At 42.6% G+C, this 19,168-nt stretch overlaps 1 protein-coding gene across 4 annotated transcripts in view; it reads right to left on the reverse strand.

Annotated features, from left to right (window-relative positions):
* SLC38A1 (solute carrier family 38 member 1) overlaps positions 1-19,168 on the reverse strand; it is a 74,317-nt gene that overhangs the window by 18,178 nt on the left and 36,971 nt on the right. For all 4 annotated transcript variants that reach the window (XM_004274423.3, XM_004274425.2, XM_004274424.2 and 1 more), the window contains 3 exons: positions 1,990-2,063; positions 443-535; positions 55-136 (listed from right to left, as the gene is read on the reverse strand). In XM_004274423.3, the coding sequence (XP_004274471.1) occupies positions 55-136; positions 443-535; positions 1,990-2,063 (249 nt within the window). The remainder of the gene's footprint in view (positions 1-54; positions 137-442; positions 536-1,989; positions 2,064-19,168) is intronic.

A 19,168-nucleotide genomic window follows, 5' to 3' on the forward strand; every position in this document is an offset into this window, starting at 1 on the left:
ACATTTCAATTAAAAGCATTTTAGTTATCTCGCAAACAACGGTCTATAACTTACGAAAATGTCTCTTCCTTTCCCATTAGAAACTTTATGGCAGAGGGTAGTTCATTTTTTACTATGAAGAGGTAGCTCAGCATTGCTAGAGGAAAATGAGAACATTTTTAGAAAGAGGATACTGAGGCTCACGTTGCAAGCTATATAAAAGGTCACCAGCCTGTTCCTAGACTAACCTTCAATAAGACACAAAGACAGCTGTAGACACTGTCCCAGTATCCTTGGTTGTTAAGCGACTACTGTGCCTGCTGGACTTTCCAAGTGCCATTTTAGCAATGAGAAGGATACTGCTTGAATTATGTTAAAATTCATGTGGCCACCCAACCACCGGTATTAGAAAGAAATAATAATGTTCACAACATTAATGTATAGAAAAACACGATCTTTTTACCTCCAGTGTTCTGTAGGGAGGTGGCCCCAAAGATGACAAGTTTCCCTGTGGTGCCAAAGACCTGTTCTCCCAGCTTTTCATAAACCATGCAGCCTGTTTAAAAACCACAGTTGAGAACAGAAGAAATGACAGAGTTCCCTATGTTAGAAATAGCCAAGATTTCATCATTCTATTGACGATTCCCCAGGTTATTGTGTCTTTATCAAAAATCACACAAATAGCCTTCTTGGCTTTGCAAGGGTTAAAGCATTCTCATTACAAAACAACCCCTTGACATTTTTGAATGTCAGACATGACCACGATTTTTTCTTTTTCAGGTTGGCTACAAAAGCACTGCAAATAAATGAGGAGGCCATAAGACTTATTTGTTTTCCTGTCTCAAAAGTCTCCCTGCTTTACTGGGGGGGAAGTTCCCACTCTGATCTTATTCTCAGGTCTGGTGTGTACCATTAAAATAAAAATTTGATTTAAAAATAAAAATCCTGATGCTTGGGAAGAAAAGTTCCTTTTGAATGAATTACCTGAACTGATTAGGCTAACAAGGAATTATCTTAGTAATATTCCAACAATGCCTCATGGGTCCTAAATACAGTAACAAGCTTAGAAACATGTAATAACCACGACATCAGAATTCTGACCTTTGATAAAATTTAGTTCAGGGATTTGCAACTCACAAAAGAGGGAAGCAGATAACTCTGTCAAGAGAATAATTTGGCCATGGCAAAATTCTAAAGTGGTCAACCGGCTCATCTCAATAAATACTAAAATGTTAAACCATTCATTTAAGAAAATGGGTTTATACTTCTTTGTAACAGTTCAGCTCACGTTTTTCAAAAGGTTCACAGGAAGCAATATGAGTCAGACTACAATTAAACTTTTGTTTATTCTCTCATAAGACTGGTGTTTAAACTAGACAATGGGTAGATCTGCAGTTTATTAGAAAATGTTCCAGTTAAATGGAATCATCTACCTACAGTAATAGTCGGCCAATGTGGTTTTAGCTAAAGTAAAAGTCAAAGTATTACACACATAATCCAGTGTCCCAGGAACAGAAAATAAACACTTCAGGTATTACACTGCCCAGAGAACCTGAAGTCTTTTCACAGCACACTCACTCCCACATTGCACTGGGAAGCACGTTTTCTCCTTGGAATATGCACGAAAGGGAATGAAAGCTCTGTTTACTTTTGAAACCTTGGAGGCTATAATATAAAAACATGGGATCCTTGGTCTGATTTTATAAAGACCTAAGGAAAAAGCCGAGGGCTTTAAAATGAAGTCATCGTAAACTAGAAAAGCAGGTATAATTGAGGGTTCTCTTTAAATGGCAGTGTTATTTGCTCATTGCTCATAACAAGTTAACTTATATGTTGCTCTGTCTACTCCTCTAGGTAAATTCCTCTACAGGTCTTCCAGTGACGACAGGGCAAAGTACTGTTTTTCTTTAATAATCAAGTTGCTGAACAGGGAGAGTATCATTTGTTCACAGTATCACCATGAGAATCAGTTACCCTGGCTTCACAAAACTAGACGTGCTATCAGCTTACCTGTTTCCTTTGAACAGATCAACAGAAGGTTGATTGAATATATAGACAGCAGTGTTACTGAAGTCAGAAGTACCCTAAAGCAAAGAAAATAAGTCTTGTGATAACTGTAAAGAACACAGACCCTGACCTCACATTGCATTGGGTTGGCCAAAAAGTTCGTTCAGGTTTTGCGTACCACGTTACGGAAAAACCCGAATAAACTTTTTGGCCAAACCAACAGAAAGGCCAAGGCTGATTTAGATGTTATACGGTTAACGCTTTTCATCGACAGGATCCAGATACTGGAACCTATTAGTCACACCCTCCTTAACATCCTCAATAAAAACGTTCTACCAAGTAAAGAACTGCTCATTAGAATGTAACTCCAAGAATTCAAATGCTTTGTAATCCTAAGCGTAAACAGAAATAGCTTTCTGGGATCATTTCAGTTGAGGCCACTTTAAAACAACATTGTGAAAGAAAGCTTTTGTGGTCTATGGTGCACTTGCTGTGACACCCCCGTGAGGAAGTGTGAGAGAGGGGCGTGAGGGTGGGAGTGGAGTGAGTGGGGATGTTGAGGGAAAGGCTTTCAGTGACCCTTAGCTCCAGGACCACGTGACTGTGGACACCTTGCTTGATGTCTCCCATCCCTCGCCTATAACAGAAGGCCAAACGGTGTCTAGGTTCTTTTCACCTAATTACTTTATGGCTATCTTTGAATCTATACATTAGGCCACTGAGATAATTCACTTTTTTTTGCACCCGGTTCCTCTTAAAATAATAATAAGTTTCCCTCTCTTAACGGATGGGAAAAGTTTGACAACCAAGCGGAATGACAAGACTTTGTTGAACGACAAACTCATGTTTTTGTTTTAGTACATCTGGCTCATTATCAAACCTTCCTCGAGAAAAAGCACAGTTAGAATGATGTGGGAGATGGCATAGATTATTTCTGAATCGTTTGGTTAAAACAGACCTAAGAATTGCAAATAAAGCTTATTTATTTAAAGAACTAAATTCCAGTCCCCTAGATAAGACCGCTCACTTCCTGATGGAGGGAAATATGTCCCAGGAACAATGCATTACTGCAACTGATTCCATGTTTGAGTAATTAAGGCAATTCTTTTTCTAGCAAGTACTGCTGAGCGGTGCTTGGCGTGGGCCTCTTCCCAGCCCTTCCCCCACTCCGCACACCTGCTGAACCACTGCTCAGATGTCACCTCCTCAGGTACCTTCCCTTGCCCCAGGCAGAAACACTGCTTCTTAGCTTTCTCTTGTCTCGCGGCATTTTGTTTCTCCTCTGTTTCAACCATGCGGAAATAAACGGGGGAGTACAGACAGCCAAGGGCAGAGCAGACGGACTGCCAGAGACTGGCCAGAAACCATAAAAGAGTGACAGGGCTCGGCAGAAGTAAAACAAACACTGGGAGAAAGAATGGAAAATCTATGGGAGGAAGAATGGAAAATCTAACACTTCAGGTGAAAGTCCAACTGACCGGCTAATAAAGGGGAATTTAGGTTAAGATATGATTGTAAAGAAGTACATTCGGACATATATTGACTCAGATCCCTGAGTAAGAGGGTGAATGAGAGGGTAAGTCCCTTATTACCTATTCTGGTTAAGGGACACGAAAAACTGAGAGCAAGCATTTATTAAGCAATCCAGCAGTTTTGAGATCTGTAATGAAACATGATTTGCTATGCTCTGCCGGAGGGTAAGAGACAGGACACATCTGTGGTATGATTTTTCCTTCATCTTATAAGATAATATTTATGTTAAGGAAGCAAGCCTTGAGTTTCACTCAGAGTTCACTCATGTTGATACTGAACCCTAAGTGGCAACTTCCACAAGAGCCTGTGACAGGCCACAGGGGATTTCTGTGGCACAGAAGATCCTGGGCTACCAACTGGGGATAGAATGGATGCAATTTGAGGATTAGCCATGGGCTCTTCTGAAGTGACCCTGTCCTCTGTTGAATTGACTCTCCTGGGACTGACCTGGGGAGGAGAGGACATATTACCACTGGGCCCCAGGCTAATGAGTAAAGAGTATGACCTTTCGAAATATGTACATTGTAGGAGGGATAATTACTAACATCTACCTAATGGGTAACCAAAGGCCCTCAGCCAGGGAGAACTGGGTCCTCAGTAGCAAAAGAAACATTCTACAGAAACATCTGTTCCCCCAGCTGGTAGCCCTGGGACCACATGTTCTTGCACATAGCGGCTCTGAGCCATTCTTTTGGGTGGACTTCTCTGCAGAGGATGCTCAGCTGGCCTGTGGCCTTCGGCAAAAGAGAAAGGATTTCTTCATAAACTCGTTTCACCTCTTTTTCTTTTCCAAGTGGGAGAAAAGTGTTGATCAGGGAAGATTTTAGCAGGGAGCTCACCTATCTTCTTCCCCAAACTTAACAGCAGCAGAATGAGATCCTTCCACAGCAATGACAAGCCCCTTGCTCTCATGTCTGAGAGACATCACACCGCACCCCCGGCCAAACGACCCCTAGTAAGTCTGACAGCCAATCCCTGGAGACCCTTTTCTCCATCCCTCCCAACATATAGACCTTCCCTTCCAAGACTCAAAACTAATATAAAGCAAAAACCTTTTTCTATCAGGTCACTAAAAGGCAACTTCTGTATGTAAAACTCTATCACTGCTTTAGCCTATAACAGAATCTAGCATTAATGGAATTAAAATTTAGAAAAGTGTATCTCCCTATTTAGATTCTTGGAAAGAAGCAATAAAATATCGAATTGGTTATCACAGATCCTAGGCTAGTTTAAGAGGATCCAGTCGGAGCTGACATCTGAAAGAAAGAGCAGGGAGAATGACTCGTGAGACTAAGGACTTATTTGAACATTTCTTCTATCTTGAGCATGACTGTGCCCCTACTTACACAAGTAAATATTTGTACATATAGTTTGGTTTCCTGGAGGAGAAACATCAGCTGGTATTCCTGTGCTAAGAGGAACAGAAGTGATTCATTTTTTTTCATTTCATCTGGGTATCATGTAAGCTTTCACACAGCTAACCATTGACCAAAAGTTTCCATATGGTTGGGGCAAAAGCTGCTCGCTGAAAAAGGCATGTTTCAATGGGAACCAAACCTCAACAACAGGCAACTGAGTTGTCAAGGTATTAATAGTTCAGACTGATGTTCAGCCTTGAAGAGAAGGGGACCTAGAACATATGACTGAACACGGGCCCTGGGGAAGCAGTGGCGGGAGAGTCAGTCTCGCGAAGAACGTGTTCAGGGATTGTGAGAACCCTCATGTGTCAGCGATACTTTGAAAAACGTGGTGCAGGGACATTCCAGTAGATTTTGTGTCCCCTGAGAAGAAAGAGGCTGGTTAGGAAACAGAATTCTAGACTCCTGGACTGGGGAGAGACCTTCAGAGACTACCCTGCCCAGCTTTTCAGGCAGGATGGGAAACCTCTATGCTCTGTGCCCACACTTAGGCATCCAGGTCTGCAAAGTCTTCTGTCAGGGGACACATATGCAACCCACCCTGCTTCTGGAAAGTGCTGTGCACTGGAACTGAGGCTGAGCTGAAACTTCTGCTGCTATGTTTATCTTGGGTCCTTATTTTACCCTCTGGACCTACTTGAATCTACTTGAAATCTAGCCCCTCCTCCACCTAAAGGTCCATCTGACGGTGCTCATTTTAAGATGGTGCTCTTTGACTTTAACTTCTCCAGTACTTTCAGCTCTTCATCCTGTGATGGAGTGTTCAGCTGTTTACAGCTCAGTCGTGGTCCAGTTTCTCATCCATCCTTTTTAACGGCTGTGAGCCTAGAAAAGCAGGATGCTCTCACATTAGTTTTGATCCAGACCGTGCAAAGCACAGTAAGATTACTAATTTGAGTTGGACATCCTGCTTTTTTTTTTTCATTCTTTTTATTAGTAATGTTGAGCATCTTTTCATGTGCCTCTTGGCCATCTGTATGTCTTTTTTTTTTTGCTTTAATTTTTTTATACAGCAGGTTAGTTATCTATTAGTTATTAGTTTTCTATTTTATACATATTAGTGTATATATGTCAATCCCAATCTCCCAATTTATTCCACCCCACTCCCCTACCCCTGCTTTCCCCACTTGGTGTCCATATGTTTGTTCTCTACATCTGTGTCTCTATTTCTGCCTTGCGAACTGGTTCATCTGTACCGTTTTTCTAGGTTCCACATATATGCGTTAATATACGATATTTGTTTTTCTCTTTCTGACTTACTTCACTCTGTATGACAGCCTCTATGTCCATCCACGTCTCTACAAATGACCCAATTTCGTTCCTTTTTATGGCTGAGTAATATTCCATTGTATATATGTATCATATCTTCTTTATCCATTCGTCTGTTGATGGGCATTTAGGTTGCTTCCATGACCTGGCTACTGTAAATAGTGCTGCAGTGAACACTGGGGTGCATGTGTCTTTTTTTTTTTTTTTTTGCGGTACGCGGGCCTCTCACTGTTGTGGCCTCTCCTGTTGAGGAGCACAGGCTCCGGACGCGCAGGCTCAGCGGCCATGGCTCACGGGCCCAGCCGCTCTGTGGCATGTGGGATCTTCCCGGACCGGGGCACGAACCTGCGTCCCCTGCATCGGCAGGCGGACTCTCAACCACTGCGCCACCAGGGAAGTCCTGCATGTGTCTTTTTGAATTATGGTTTTCTCTGGGTATATGCCCAGGAGTCATCCTGCTTCTTTTAAGGCAAACTATTTTGGTTTTCATTTTTATGGAAGCAAGTCACACTTTTCATTCTTGTTGAGCTTCTGGGGGAACTGCTGTTAGGCCAGTCTTCCTGGTTCCATCCTGTGCACTTCTTTTTTTTTTTTAAGCCAAGTATAAGGCTCTGCACTTATTTTCATTACCTTTTGTCTTTCCAGTCTTGTGATATTTTTAAAATTGTTATCCTTTTTACTTACGTATCAACTACCTCATCCAGCTTCCTATCTTGAGTCTGCCTTCATCCAAGTCACTGGTTCTTTCTGAACGGAACAAGCCCATCTGGAAAATGGCCCACTGTCCGGCCAACTGCTCCAGCCAGACACCTGGAGGTCATCCCTGACTTCTCATCTACTCACTCATCGCTCATCTCTAATTCACCGGCAAATGTCCTATCATTTCCGCCTCTAAAATATATCCCAAATCCATACGCTTCTTTTTTCCCCCATCTCCACAGCCACTACTCTAATCCAAGCCACTGTCATCTTTAATTTCTGGGCAACTGTGATAACCTGTTTCCCTTTTCTTGACCCCTCTGATCCATCCTCCATCCAGCAGCCAGAGGTATCGTTTTGTTCTATTGCTTTATTATGTTTCTTCACCACTAGACTGTAGGACAGGCCACGATGGTTTAATTCACAGTCATGGCCTGTCCTACTTACCTGTTTGCTTCCAATACCAAACACAGCACATAGCGGACTCTTGGCTAAGTATAAGTGAATTTACAAAGATTAGAATCTCATCTGTAAGCCACGTGAGATGCCAAATATCTTGCTAAAATCAAGGTACACTCTGCTTAAGCCGGTTTGGTGACCTACCAGTTCACTCTTTCTTTTTTTTTCTGAAAAAGAATTTATTTTTATTGAATTTTTAACTTTAATTAAATTAATTTATTTATACAGCAGGTTCTTATTATACCAGTTCACTCTTATCTCAAAAGATGAAGTTAGGTTAGCACGACTATTTAGGAAAACCTTATTTGCCCCCAGGGAGCAGTATTTTCTGCAGTAATTGCATGTAAATAAGCTATTTAATAATCTGCTCTAGAATAATGTTTGGGATACACTTTTTACTACTTTTGAAAGCTGGGATGAAATTGGCCCATTTCCAGTCCTCTGGCAATACTCCGTGATTTTTCTTTTTTAATTCATATGCTTTTTTAAAAAAATTATTTATTTGTTTTTGGATGAGTCTGGGTCTTCATTGCTGCGTGCAGGCTTTCTCTAGTTGCAGTGAGTGGAGGCTACTCTTCGTTGCGGTGTGAGGGCTTCTCACTGCAGTGGCTTCTCCTGTTGTAGAGCATGTGCTCTAGGTGCACGGGCTTCAGTAGTTGTGGCTCACAGGCTCTAGAGTGCAGGCTCAGTAGTTGTGGTCCACGGGCTTAGTTGCTCCACGGCATGTGGGATCTTCCCGGACCAGGGCTCGAACCCGTGTCCCCTGCATTGGCAGGCAGATTGTTAACCACTGTGCCACCAGGGAAGTCCCTCCATGATTTCTTAAATATTCCTAGATATTTTTACTCTATTTGCTGCAAGAAAATTTTGACTCACACATTAAAACAACGAACATCTAAACATCTATCTTAAAAACATTTATCTGTCATTGTTTTGAATCATATTGATAGGACTACGATTCTTGTTCTTCTATAATTTACCCAAAGATTATATGGATAATGTTATAAAAAATTTCATTTTTTAAAGTATTTTATGCTAATGAAATGGAAAGCTGTGACAATAAATGGAACCAACACACTTAAGGCAACTGAAATGTTCTATGCCATGGTTGTGGTGGTGATTCCACAACTCTATTTGGGTAAACTCATCAAATCTTATCCTTTAAATGGGGAAATTTTATAAATTATATCTCAAAAAAAAAAAAAAAGAAAAAAGGAAAAAACCCAACCTCCCAGCACTTTAAGGGAGATGAGACTATCTTTTAACAGCCCAGCTATATAACGAGAAATCATACGACATCCTTCAACCGAGCGTCAGAGTCCTTGAAAGAGGTGAAGATGAAGCAGCCGTCACTGCTGCGGATCCAGAAATAGCTCAGATGGGGGTGTTCAAGGCTGCCACGCAGGTGAGGGCTTTCAGCTCTTCCAGGACCCGCTCCTCTCAAAAAAGAGAGAACCCTTACCAACCCTCCCAGCATGACTCCTCCTGTCCTCTCCTTTGCCAGAGTTCAAAGCAGCTATTCTCACATTTCAATGTGTATACACGTATCTCCTTAGGAGCTTGTTAAAATGAAGACTGTCATTCTGTAGGTCTGGGATGGGACCTGAGGTTCTGTTGGTGCTCGCAGGCAGTGTTGATGCTGCTGGTCCATGGACCGGCCTGGAGCAGGCGGGATGGGAAGCTGCCAGCTCTGGTCCCCCGGCATATCCATCTCAGTGTTTCTGTTTCTCACAACCTCCGAACCAGCGCCACCACACTGCCCGCCACGCTGCCTGCAGGTATTCAGCGTGAATACCTGCGACACGGATCCCACCGCTGTCCAGGTGAGACTGCACTGAAGGGAAGCATTTACAGCTGAACCATTACCATTCCTGTGAGTCCCTGACCGGCGCTCAGTGTGAGAGCGAGTCCTGTCTGCTTCCTTTGGTCGACTTCCTAAGGGTAGTAGAGCATTACTTACCTCACCAGGATATATATTTTTAAAGTATTTTCAACTCCACACTCTTCCCCACACTGCCATGTCTTTCCTTCCAAAAGGGACCCGAGGCTCACCACACTATATAATCCTTCCTCTTCTAAACGTGGCTGAAAGTATAAAAGTTTTTTCTTTTTTCTTTTCTTTTTTTTTTTTTTTGTGATATGCGGGCCTCTCACTGTTGTGGCCTTTCCTGTTGCGGAGCACAGGCTCCGGACGCGCAGGCTCAGCGGCCATGGCTCACGGGCCCAGCCGCTCCGCGGCATGTGGGATCTTCCCGGACCAGGGCACGAACCCTTGTCCCCTGCATCGGCAGGCGGACTCTCAACCACTGCGCCACCAGGGAAGCCCAAAAGTTTTTTCTTTTTAATAATGTCCAGAGATGCTTGTTTTATTTCTTACCAGCTGACTGCATTTCAGGCTGGTGACATCAAGTAACAGTTTAATTACCACTAATTTTGTACCTCTGAACTACAAATCAACAATACAACTCAGCAAGGAGCAATGGGGTCAACGTCTAACTGGGAGGGGCTGGGTTTTCCAAACAAATGGTTTTGGTTGACAGGGTGCCATGGGTGGAGCCACAAGGGCAAGGCCTGAGATCGTTTGGGAGACCCTGACACCTGGTTGAGAGAGGCTGAAACCCTGTGAATCCCTAGGCCAAGCCCTCCATCCCAAATCCTAAGAGCACAGCTATAACCTTCCTTTTTGTGGTCAGTTCAGCCCAAACAAGGAGCTGAGGCTGGGCCTAGCAAAGCGGATCTGGGGCCTACTTTTAGCTGATCTGTCCTCCACCTGCACTCCCAACCTTAGGGCACAGCTCTTTCTGCAGGTTCTTAGGAAAAAGCCAGGCTTCTGTTAATTTCTTGTCTCTTTTTAGTTCTGCTTTGAGAAGAAAATGGAACATCGGTAACCAAGGGTGGGCACAGGCATCTCAGCAGAGCTCCAGTGGCCCCGGAGCCCACAGCAGGGATGAGTCAGGTCTACGCTGGTGAGTGGTGCTCCTCTAGGAACACAGGGCCACTGCATCCTCCTGGGAGAAGGTCCAAGGGGAAGAATTCATTAATAACATTCCAAGCTAGTAGGAGCTGTTCATCTGAGAAGGCAGAAACTGGGAGAGGGTCAAGATCAAAGAAGAGGGCTTCCCTGGTGGCGCAGTGGTTAAGAATCCGCCTGCCAATGCAGGGGGCATGGGTTTGAGCCCTGGTCTGGGAAGATCCCCCATGCCGCGGAGCAACGAAGCCCGTGCGCCACAACTACTGAGCCTGCACTCTAGAGCCTGCGAGCCACAACTACTGAGCCCACGTGCCACAACTACTGAAGCCCGCGCGCCTAGAGCCGGTGTTCCGATTCAAGAGGAGCCACTGCAATGAGAAGCCTGTGCACCACAATGAAGAGTAGCCCGCGCTCACCGCAACTAGAGAAAGCCCGCACGCAGCAACAAAGACCCAACTCGGCCATAAATAAATAAATAAATAAATAAATTTAAAAAAAATCAAAGAAGAAAGAGCTAGAAAGGAGGGATGAGCAATTCGTTCTTATCACGTGGGAGGCACTCCATCCAAGTAAGCAATTACTACATGAATTGTTACTGTAGTTCCTCTTCTTTTTCTCACCAGAAAATTACACAACTTTCCTTTGAGTTCTGGAGATCCCCTGCCCAAGAACCGACTGACAAGCTGGTGTTTTTCTCTGAGACCAAGACAGACCAAGTCATTTAGGAAAGGCTGGTCTCAGCAGCATCTCTACGCTGAGGCTTCACGTGGCCGCGGCTCCCACCGTGCTCAGCCTGTGCTCACGGGTGTCTCTGAGCCATAGGGCTCTGCAGATGCGTGCTGGCACCCGAGGCAGGGCCGGAGCACCCATGCTCCGCCCCTTGGTGCCCACAAAATCCTTCTTGAATTGAAAAGTATCCTAACGTTCTAATGTTCTTTAATCACGCAAGTACCTTTGTTTCTATGTTCTTTGATATCCTCAGTGCCTGGGAGAACGTCTGGCACATAAAATGTACCAATAAATATTTGATGAATAAATGAATTATTTGATTAAAAAATATAAAACCTTTACCATCCTCATGATTAGAAGAGCCCACATAAAAACTACCTTGCTGGACGAAAAGTGGTCTTTGTTGCTCGTCCTGCTTTTATCTAACATCATCTCCCAGCAAACCACAGCCCCTCACTCCTAAACTCACAGACATAGATGCTCATCACCTGCAAGAAAATGTAAATCCCCAGGACAAGGGAACTGGACAAATGGTAGGAAACATTCTGTTTTCTGGCCAATCATCTTTCTCCAGTCCTTCCCTGGGGTGCGGGTCTCTCCCAAGCTCTCTTCTACCTCCTTCCTTTCTTCCACATTTCCAGGCTGTCTCTGCCCTCCTGCACTTTCCTCCCCACTTTCTCATTCACCTCTGATCTCCACTCACTCTGCTGCTCTTCCATTCCACCCCCATTCTTCCTACGAGAAATATCTCTATGAAGTGAATAAAGATTTAAAAACACTGCTGAAGAGAGTGCCAGTGGGGGATGAGGGAAGGTCTGGAGAGCTCACCGAGGATGAAGTTCAAGTGTCACCCATCTGTATGATGAGAGAGCTCAGATTCAGGGCTTTTCCGGGCCAGTGTGACAGAGCACCAGTGGAGGAAGGGAATTTCAGGTGTGGGGAAGACCTGAAGGGGTTTAAGTGAAGGACTGTGGCATCTAAGTTGGACAGGGAAGGAAGCACAGAGGTCCTCAATGACATTTAAGGCCAGGCACAGTGGGAGTATCCAAGGGGGGAGCCCTTGGAGGGAAGTAGAGGAGGCTGCAGTCCGAAGCAGGGTGTTTGGAAGGTACGTGCAGGTAGGTGGTGCAGCCTCGTTCCTGTGGGGTGCCAGTGGGAGAGGCTTACGTGGAGAGGAAAGGGCACACAGAGAAAGTTTATTTAACAAGAGCTTAGATGGAAGAAGACACGTCTGAAAATTAGGAGAGGGGGACAAGCTGTTCTGAGACTCTAAATCATGAGGAAGTTATAAATATTTTGACAAATTCAAAATTATATTTTACATACAAATGTACTCCTAGAGCTTTCATTTACTTCAATGAGAATTCAGTATAATTAATAAAACACTTTATTGATCACCACTAATAATAAATTTAAGCGTATTCACTATGTTGGGCCCACACTAAGCACTTTTTACAATATTTTACTTATGAGTAGCACTATTACTATCTACCTTACAGATAAGGAAACTGAAGTTCAGAGAGATTGAGTATTTTGTCCAAGGTCACAAAGTGAGCATCAGAGCCCTCAAACCCTGGCAGTCTGACTCGAGTCCTTACCCACCATGCTCTATTGTCTGCCAAAGTCAAATGTGCACGGAAGGATGTCAGTGTAAAAAGCGAGACCCAAGCAGGAGACGAAAAACTTAGAGTAAAATATATCAAAATGTTAACAGAGCTTGTTTTAACAGTAAGACTTTGGGTGGTTTCTTGATACTTTATTTTATGCATTTTCAAAACGGTCTTTAATGATTATCTTACTTTTGCAATAACACTATTAAAATGAAAAATAAAGGAAACTTTCAAACGAAAAGTATTATTATTCCAAACCCTTTTTGGGGTGTGTGCATTTGTTTAAGCCCCAAGCTCATTAATATAGTCCCTATGTCATTTAAGGAGCTCAAGAAATGCTTATGGAAAGGAGCAGAAACATCCAATTATTCAGACCCAAAGTAGACTTCTTGGTCACTACAACCTAATTAAATTTCAACATCCTGAGGGTCAGAGGACCAGCACACTAGGATCTAGTAGCATGTGATTATTTGTAATATTTACAAATTGAACTAGAGAATGAAAGGGATGGTTTTTAAAGGCTGGGCAGGGAACAGGTGAGGATCAATTATTTGTATAATTCCATTTCTTTCCATGTAGGCAAATCGAACTTCTGTGTTGCAAAATTTCTCTTAAACTAGCCTCATTATTGATTAGATACTTTGTTTTGTCTGAGGAAAGGAATATGCATCGCTGGTGACCAAACCAAATAATATCTAATACAATCCTAAAGAGAAAGAAGTGTTTAAAAGAGATTTGCGGAGAGAAATAGAATTTATCAGTTTAGTTGATGCTTTGAGAAGTTAAGAAAGTTAGGAGGAGGGCTGAGTTTAAATGAGGAAGTTGCACCAGCAAGAAAGAAAACCAGATGCCACCACCACTTCCTGTTTTTACCTACAGTCCTTGGTAGAAGGCTATCGGTTTTGTGGGCACTCCATTTATAACTCTAGACACCGTTTCCTTCCTCTTCTTCCATTCCACAAGGATCACTGGTTTCTCTTCTCCTCAAACCTAGATCCTTACCTTTCAAAACGATGCCCCCTTTATCACACTCTAAAGTTGTGACTCCTGAGTGACAAGAATTCCATATAACCATTAGGTAAAGGAACATGCTGTACTTGGTGGGCATTTTGGACTTCCATTCCAGTAGGAATGATGGATTACGGGCTCCATTCACACTTTGCAACTGTTTCCATGGTAACAACGCACATTTAAGGAGAGATGGGAGAGTTAAGAGGAATACACCTTCGTTGCCCTCCCTTCCCCCATCCCACGCCCAACTGGTGTCATCCTGGGCAAGTTACTCAGCCTCTGTGAATCTTAGCTTCTTTATCTCTAAAATGGGGATGATAAATAGGGTTGTTATAAAGATTCCATGAAACAATATATACTTTATAACTACCTTCTTTTTTTAACCCTTTAAAAAAGTAAAAGTCATACAAACAGAGGCTGCAGGTGGCTTTGGTTTTTGGGCTATAGTCTGCCGACCCTGATACAGATGTAGATCATTAATACCATGTGCCTGATGAAAGGTGAAGCGTGTGTCCATAGAACAAAGCAAAACTAACTGGCCCACATCAGGGCAGTTTTCTAATCTACTAAACCAACTACCACTCTATGAGTAAGAAAAGTTCAAGCTACTCTGGAAAATCCAAATTTCTGGACTATTTGGATCAACTGTGCAGATACACATCTGTCCTACTGTAACCCGTTAAGAGTAAATGTTAAAGGCATTCTACACATCACGGCCGTGAACAGTACTGTTAAAACCTTAGACAGTTTAGTTAAGTTGCCTCTTGCAGACTAAGAAAAACACGGGGCCCCAAAATGGGGGCCACGCTGCTGTCCTTGGGTAGTACCGGGGCACCCGATGCAACACAGCACAGGCAGGACTGAGTGAGCTCAGTGTACACGCTCTCGCACATTCGCACACACACAAACACACACACACACACACCACACTCCTACGTCTCTGGGGCCAAGAGAATCGATTTCTTGGAACCCCCCTTATCAGACACATATCAGGTGACTCATCAACTAAGCATAACTGCTCAACTTTTAAAAACAGTGGGTGGGACCCATCGCCTACACTTGCCAACTCTGTTTACAAAACAGGCACTCATTTTTAGCACAACACCCCTTCCCCCTTTCCTATTTGCCCATTTCTGAAAAGTTCTTCATCCAGTGAATTTCCATAGAGTTCAATGGCACTGCCGTTGTCCTTTCTACATGTATTTCTAATGCTGGCAAGTCTGAATGTGCCACTGCTCCCCTTCCAGTATTAGTGTTCCCAAACAAGAGACTCTGATGCCAATGATTTTTGCTGCCAGCTGAAGGACAACAATTTTCTCTTCAAATCATTTCTAAGGAACAGAGACTATAACTCAAAGAATTTTGAAAACAAGTAAGCGACTGACGTAAGACGTAAGATGAGTGTGCCTCTACCCAGGGACCTCCTCGGATCATCAGAAGAGCAGCGTTTCCTATTGACTTCCTCTTTGTCGCCCTGTTTTGATATCACAAAACCAATTTGGTCCTTCCTTAGGAGGCAAAGCATTGCCTGCTTAGGAGCCCACAGAGAAGACAACTTAACATTTACCAGGAATGACTTGAGAGATATCACACAAACCATCTTTGTTACTGCTAAAAGCAAAATTATCACCTTGGTGGGTGTGATTCAAACTTTTGGGAATATATGGAAAGTAACAGAGCAATGACAGTTCAAGAACATGCAGAGTATTTGCAAAGGTACACTGCAATCTCACTCCAATTTGGTAGAATTTGCTGAAAATGATTTAGAAACTCCAGAGAGCTATGCTGAGGCAGTTATCTGAGACTGCAAACCTCTTGAAAGAACAAGAAGCCCATTTTTGTGACACCATAGTAACGATCAAATAACTATAATATCTGAACAGGACTTAGGGCAATGTGTTGATGGGTCTGTTGTTCTAATTCCATTTCTGCCTACCCCTTATGCAGGCTGAATTGTAAAACACCGAATTTAAAGAGAGAAGGCACCTGGTAGTCTGATCTTTGTTTATAGAGTCCTCATTTTATAGATTTATCTTTACCGGCATGGCTATTTACTGATTTGTTTGTAAACACTGTGATTATAGACCATACAATGTTGCATCTTTTGGTAGGATAATGATAAGTGATAATGGTCCACAAAGGTAAATACTGAGAGAGAGAAGAATTCAGCTACAACTGGAACAAACAATCCACCACAAAGTGAAGGTAATTGCTGTAAACTGACAATGACAATTACTGTCCTTTTTGCAAACAGCAATTTAGCAACAAACGCCCTTTTAGCAATGCAGTGCTAACCTCCTACAGTATTCCTTAACAGTCTCTAACTATTTTGAATTTTCAAATGAAGGAGGCATTCCCAGGAAAGTAACCAATGGGTGGTGAGTCCCTTCCTAAACTTCTATAATTTTCATTACATCTCCAGAGCCTACTTTAAATCTGAAGGTGAACTAAACCTCAGAGTTGATGTTTTCCCTCTGCTAAGTTTGCAAAATGATGAGAGCCATTGTTTGCCCTAAAGCCTTGTAAGACTATGTAAGACTATGCTAATTTTTACATATTCTTTCATTTCAGGGAAACTTTATTGAGAATCAGGTATAGGCAACCACTGTTCTAGATCCTGTCGTGTGGAGAGAGACAAGGAAGACATTAATCCTGCCCTTGTAGGGCTCAGTGTTCAATAGGGAACAAAATATATACGCCTAAATAATGGAAGTAATAATTGCTATTAGAAAGATAAAGGCTACACCAAAAAGAGAAGGAAGGGAGATCTTTCCTTCCACCTGGGAGGATCAGAGAAACACTTTTGGAGATGGCATCGGACCTGGGTCTCATGGGACCATCAGGATTCAGAAGCACAGGGACGGCATGGGAGGGGGGTGGCAGAAAGGCTGAGGTGATGGGCACGGTGCCAGCGGCCCCTACAGAAGAGAGGGAGGCTGGTGTAGCTGATGCAAAGGCCGTCTGCAGGCAAGTGTGGTGAAAATGCAGTTTGGAGCAGGTGGCACTGTACTGATCGCTCATTCTAGCTCTTGTGGTCTAAATAGTGACACCGAAAATATTTTTTTCTCAAGTTTTTTGCAGGAAAGAGAAAGAGGAAAAATCTTATCGCAGTGATTTGAAGTTCTCTAAAAAACAGTTTTCTCAACTAGGTTCTTCCCCTAAAGCACATGGTAAAAAGACACTTTAAAGAGTATAAACTTTCCACTCCCACTCCACCCCCAGACGGCGTGTCACCCTCCAGAAGTAGCCACTGTCAACAGTTTTCTTGTTTACCCTCCCAAACAGTCTGTGTAATATATGCCCATATTACGCAATCTACCCCCATCCTCACTTCCACCCAATATTCAGTGTGTTTTTAATTTTTCAATACCAGTACATGTAAGTCTATCTTACTCCTTTAAATAGTAGTCTAATATTCCATTTTATGGAACTACTATGGTTATTTAACCAATTCCCTAATAACGAACTTGGTGTTATTTGACTTTGCTATTTCTTGGTTTTCAATTCTTAATTACAAAAAGTTTAGTTAAAGCCCTGGAAGGAATTAAGTTCAAGGGCAGTGGGAAATCTTAACTAGCACATGAGGCAAAGTCAGGCACAGATATGACAATATGAAGCAGTTCAAAAAGTTTACTGGTTTTACAATATACTAGAGGCATGTATTGTACTTGCTGCGACCAGGAACATGGCCACCCCTGATACACAATTTCGTACCCTTGGTATTGCTGAACTATTTTCATTACAATAAAGGTGACGGTTCTTGGTGGAACAGTCGTAAAATAGTTCAGGAACACTGACTGATTTTACAAGGTGACTTTAAAGAGCTAAAGGATTAACTTGCAAGTATCCATTGATAAGAATAAAATTTGTCTCAAGAAGTACATTAATAATGTAAGTTTGGCTTCTGAAGGCATCACTAAAAGGCAGTATAGTGTCTTAGATCACTCAGGTTCTAGACTCAACAAATCCTGGATGGAACCTGGAACCCTGGCTCCCCTATTTTCTAAGTTGTTACTAAGCCTCAGTTACTTCATCTGTAAAATGGGGCTAACATTTACTTCATAGTGTTGTTGGTGGGGATTAGATGAGATAACATGGTATATATAGTTACCATTCAATAAATGTTAACTATTATTTGGTAACTACCTAATTAATACTTTAACAAACACTTAGTACATAGTGTTACTATGTACCAGGCACTGCTGGTACTCTCTCCATCTCCGTCTCTCTCTCTTTCTCCCTCTCTCTCCCTCCCTCCCTCTCTCTCTCTCTCTCTCTCACACACACACACACACACACACACACACACACACACACACGCTCACTCAGTTTCTTATAGCAGCCCTATAGAGTTGTACTAACTAATAAATGTCTTCTTGCGTGCCACTTTTCAAAGTGTGCTTTTAGATACGTTATCTTTTTTATTCTCACAACCACTACCCCAGTGAGAAAGAAAATGGAAGACACCAAAAAAGGGCAGGAATTATAATCAACCAAAATAAAATTTAAACGATTGTTTCATTCAGATTGTAACATTGTTTCACAATTATCATTTCAAACAGATTGTTTACAAACTCAGTGTTTATGATAAACTATGACATCTCTTTGAGCTCCCAGCAATGTCATGAATTACATTCTCATTTTTCATGGTTTTAAACTTAAAGGTTACATGATTAAAATAATAATAAATAATAATGATACATGCTAAGAAGTTATGGGAAAATATAAAGCATTTATTACTTTATCAGATTCCATACGGTGTAATAAACCTCTCATTTACCTAGCACAGTGAGGAGATCACATGCTCTTCAGAGATTAATTCTCTATAAAACGTATGCGTTTAATAGAAATCTTTAGAAAATGTAACTTTCCTATTTGGGGAGATGGTAATGTGAAATAAACAAAACAAAAGCCATCATTCTTCTGTGCTAATATTTACTTTTTTTTTTTTTTGCTGTATGCGGGCCTCTCACTGTTGTGGCCTCTCCCGTTGCGGAGCACAGGCTCCGGACGCGCAGGCTCAGCGGCCATGGCTCACGGCCCAGCCGCTCGGCGGCATGTGGGATCTTCCCAGACCGGGGAACGAACCCGTGTCCCCTGCATCGGCAGGCGGACTCTCAACCACTGCGCCACCAGGGAAGCCCAATATTTACTTTTAATTCTTACTTTTGCTATGATGGAGTTATGGGGAAGCTGTGGGAAAAGAGTAGCAATAGAAGAGGAGGATGCAGGGGAAAGAGATTTCTTCAACAATAGGTGCATTTTACCCTTACCCGTGCCTCAGCACATCCCCAAACTGCTGCCTCAGGGAACAGCCCCATTTTACTGCCAACAGAGAACATATACCTTCAGAACAACTGTCCACTGAGATTCACCACTAGCATACTTCCGGTTCCTCCGATGCAATTATAAGGCCTCAGGATTTAGGATAACACAAAACCTCACAGCATTCTCATAATAGGGCTGAATTCACTGAATCGAAC

The sequence above is a fragment of the Orcinus orca genome, chromosome 11 (genome assembly GCF_937001465.1).
Source record: "Orcinus orca chromosome 11, mOrcOrc1.1, whole genome shotgun sequence".
Lineage (NCBI taxonomy): Eukaryota > Metazoa > Chordata > Mammalia > Artiodactyla > Delphinidae > Orcinus > Orcinus orca.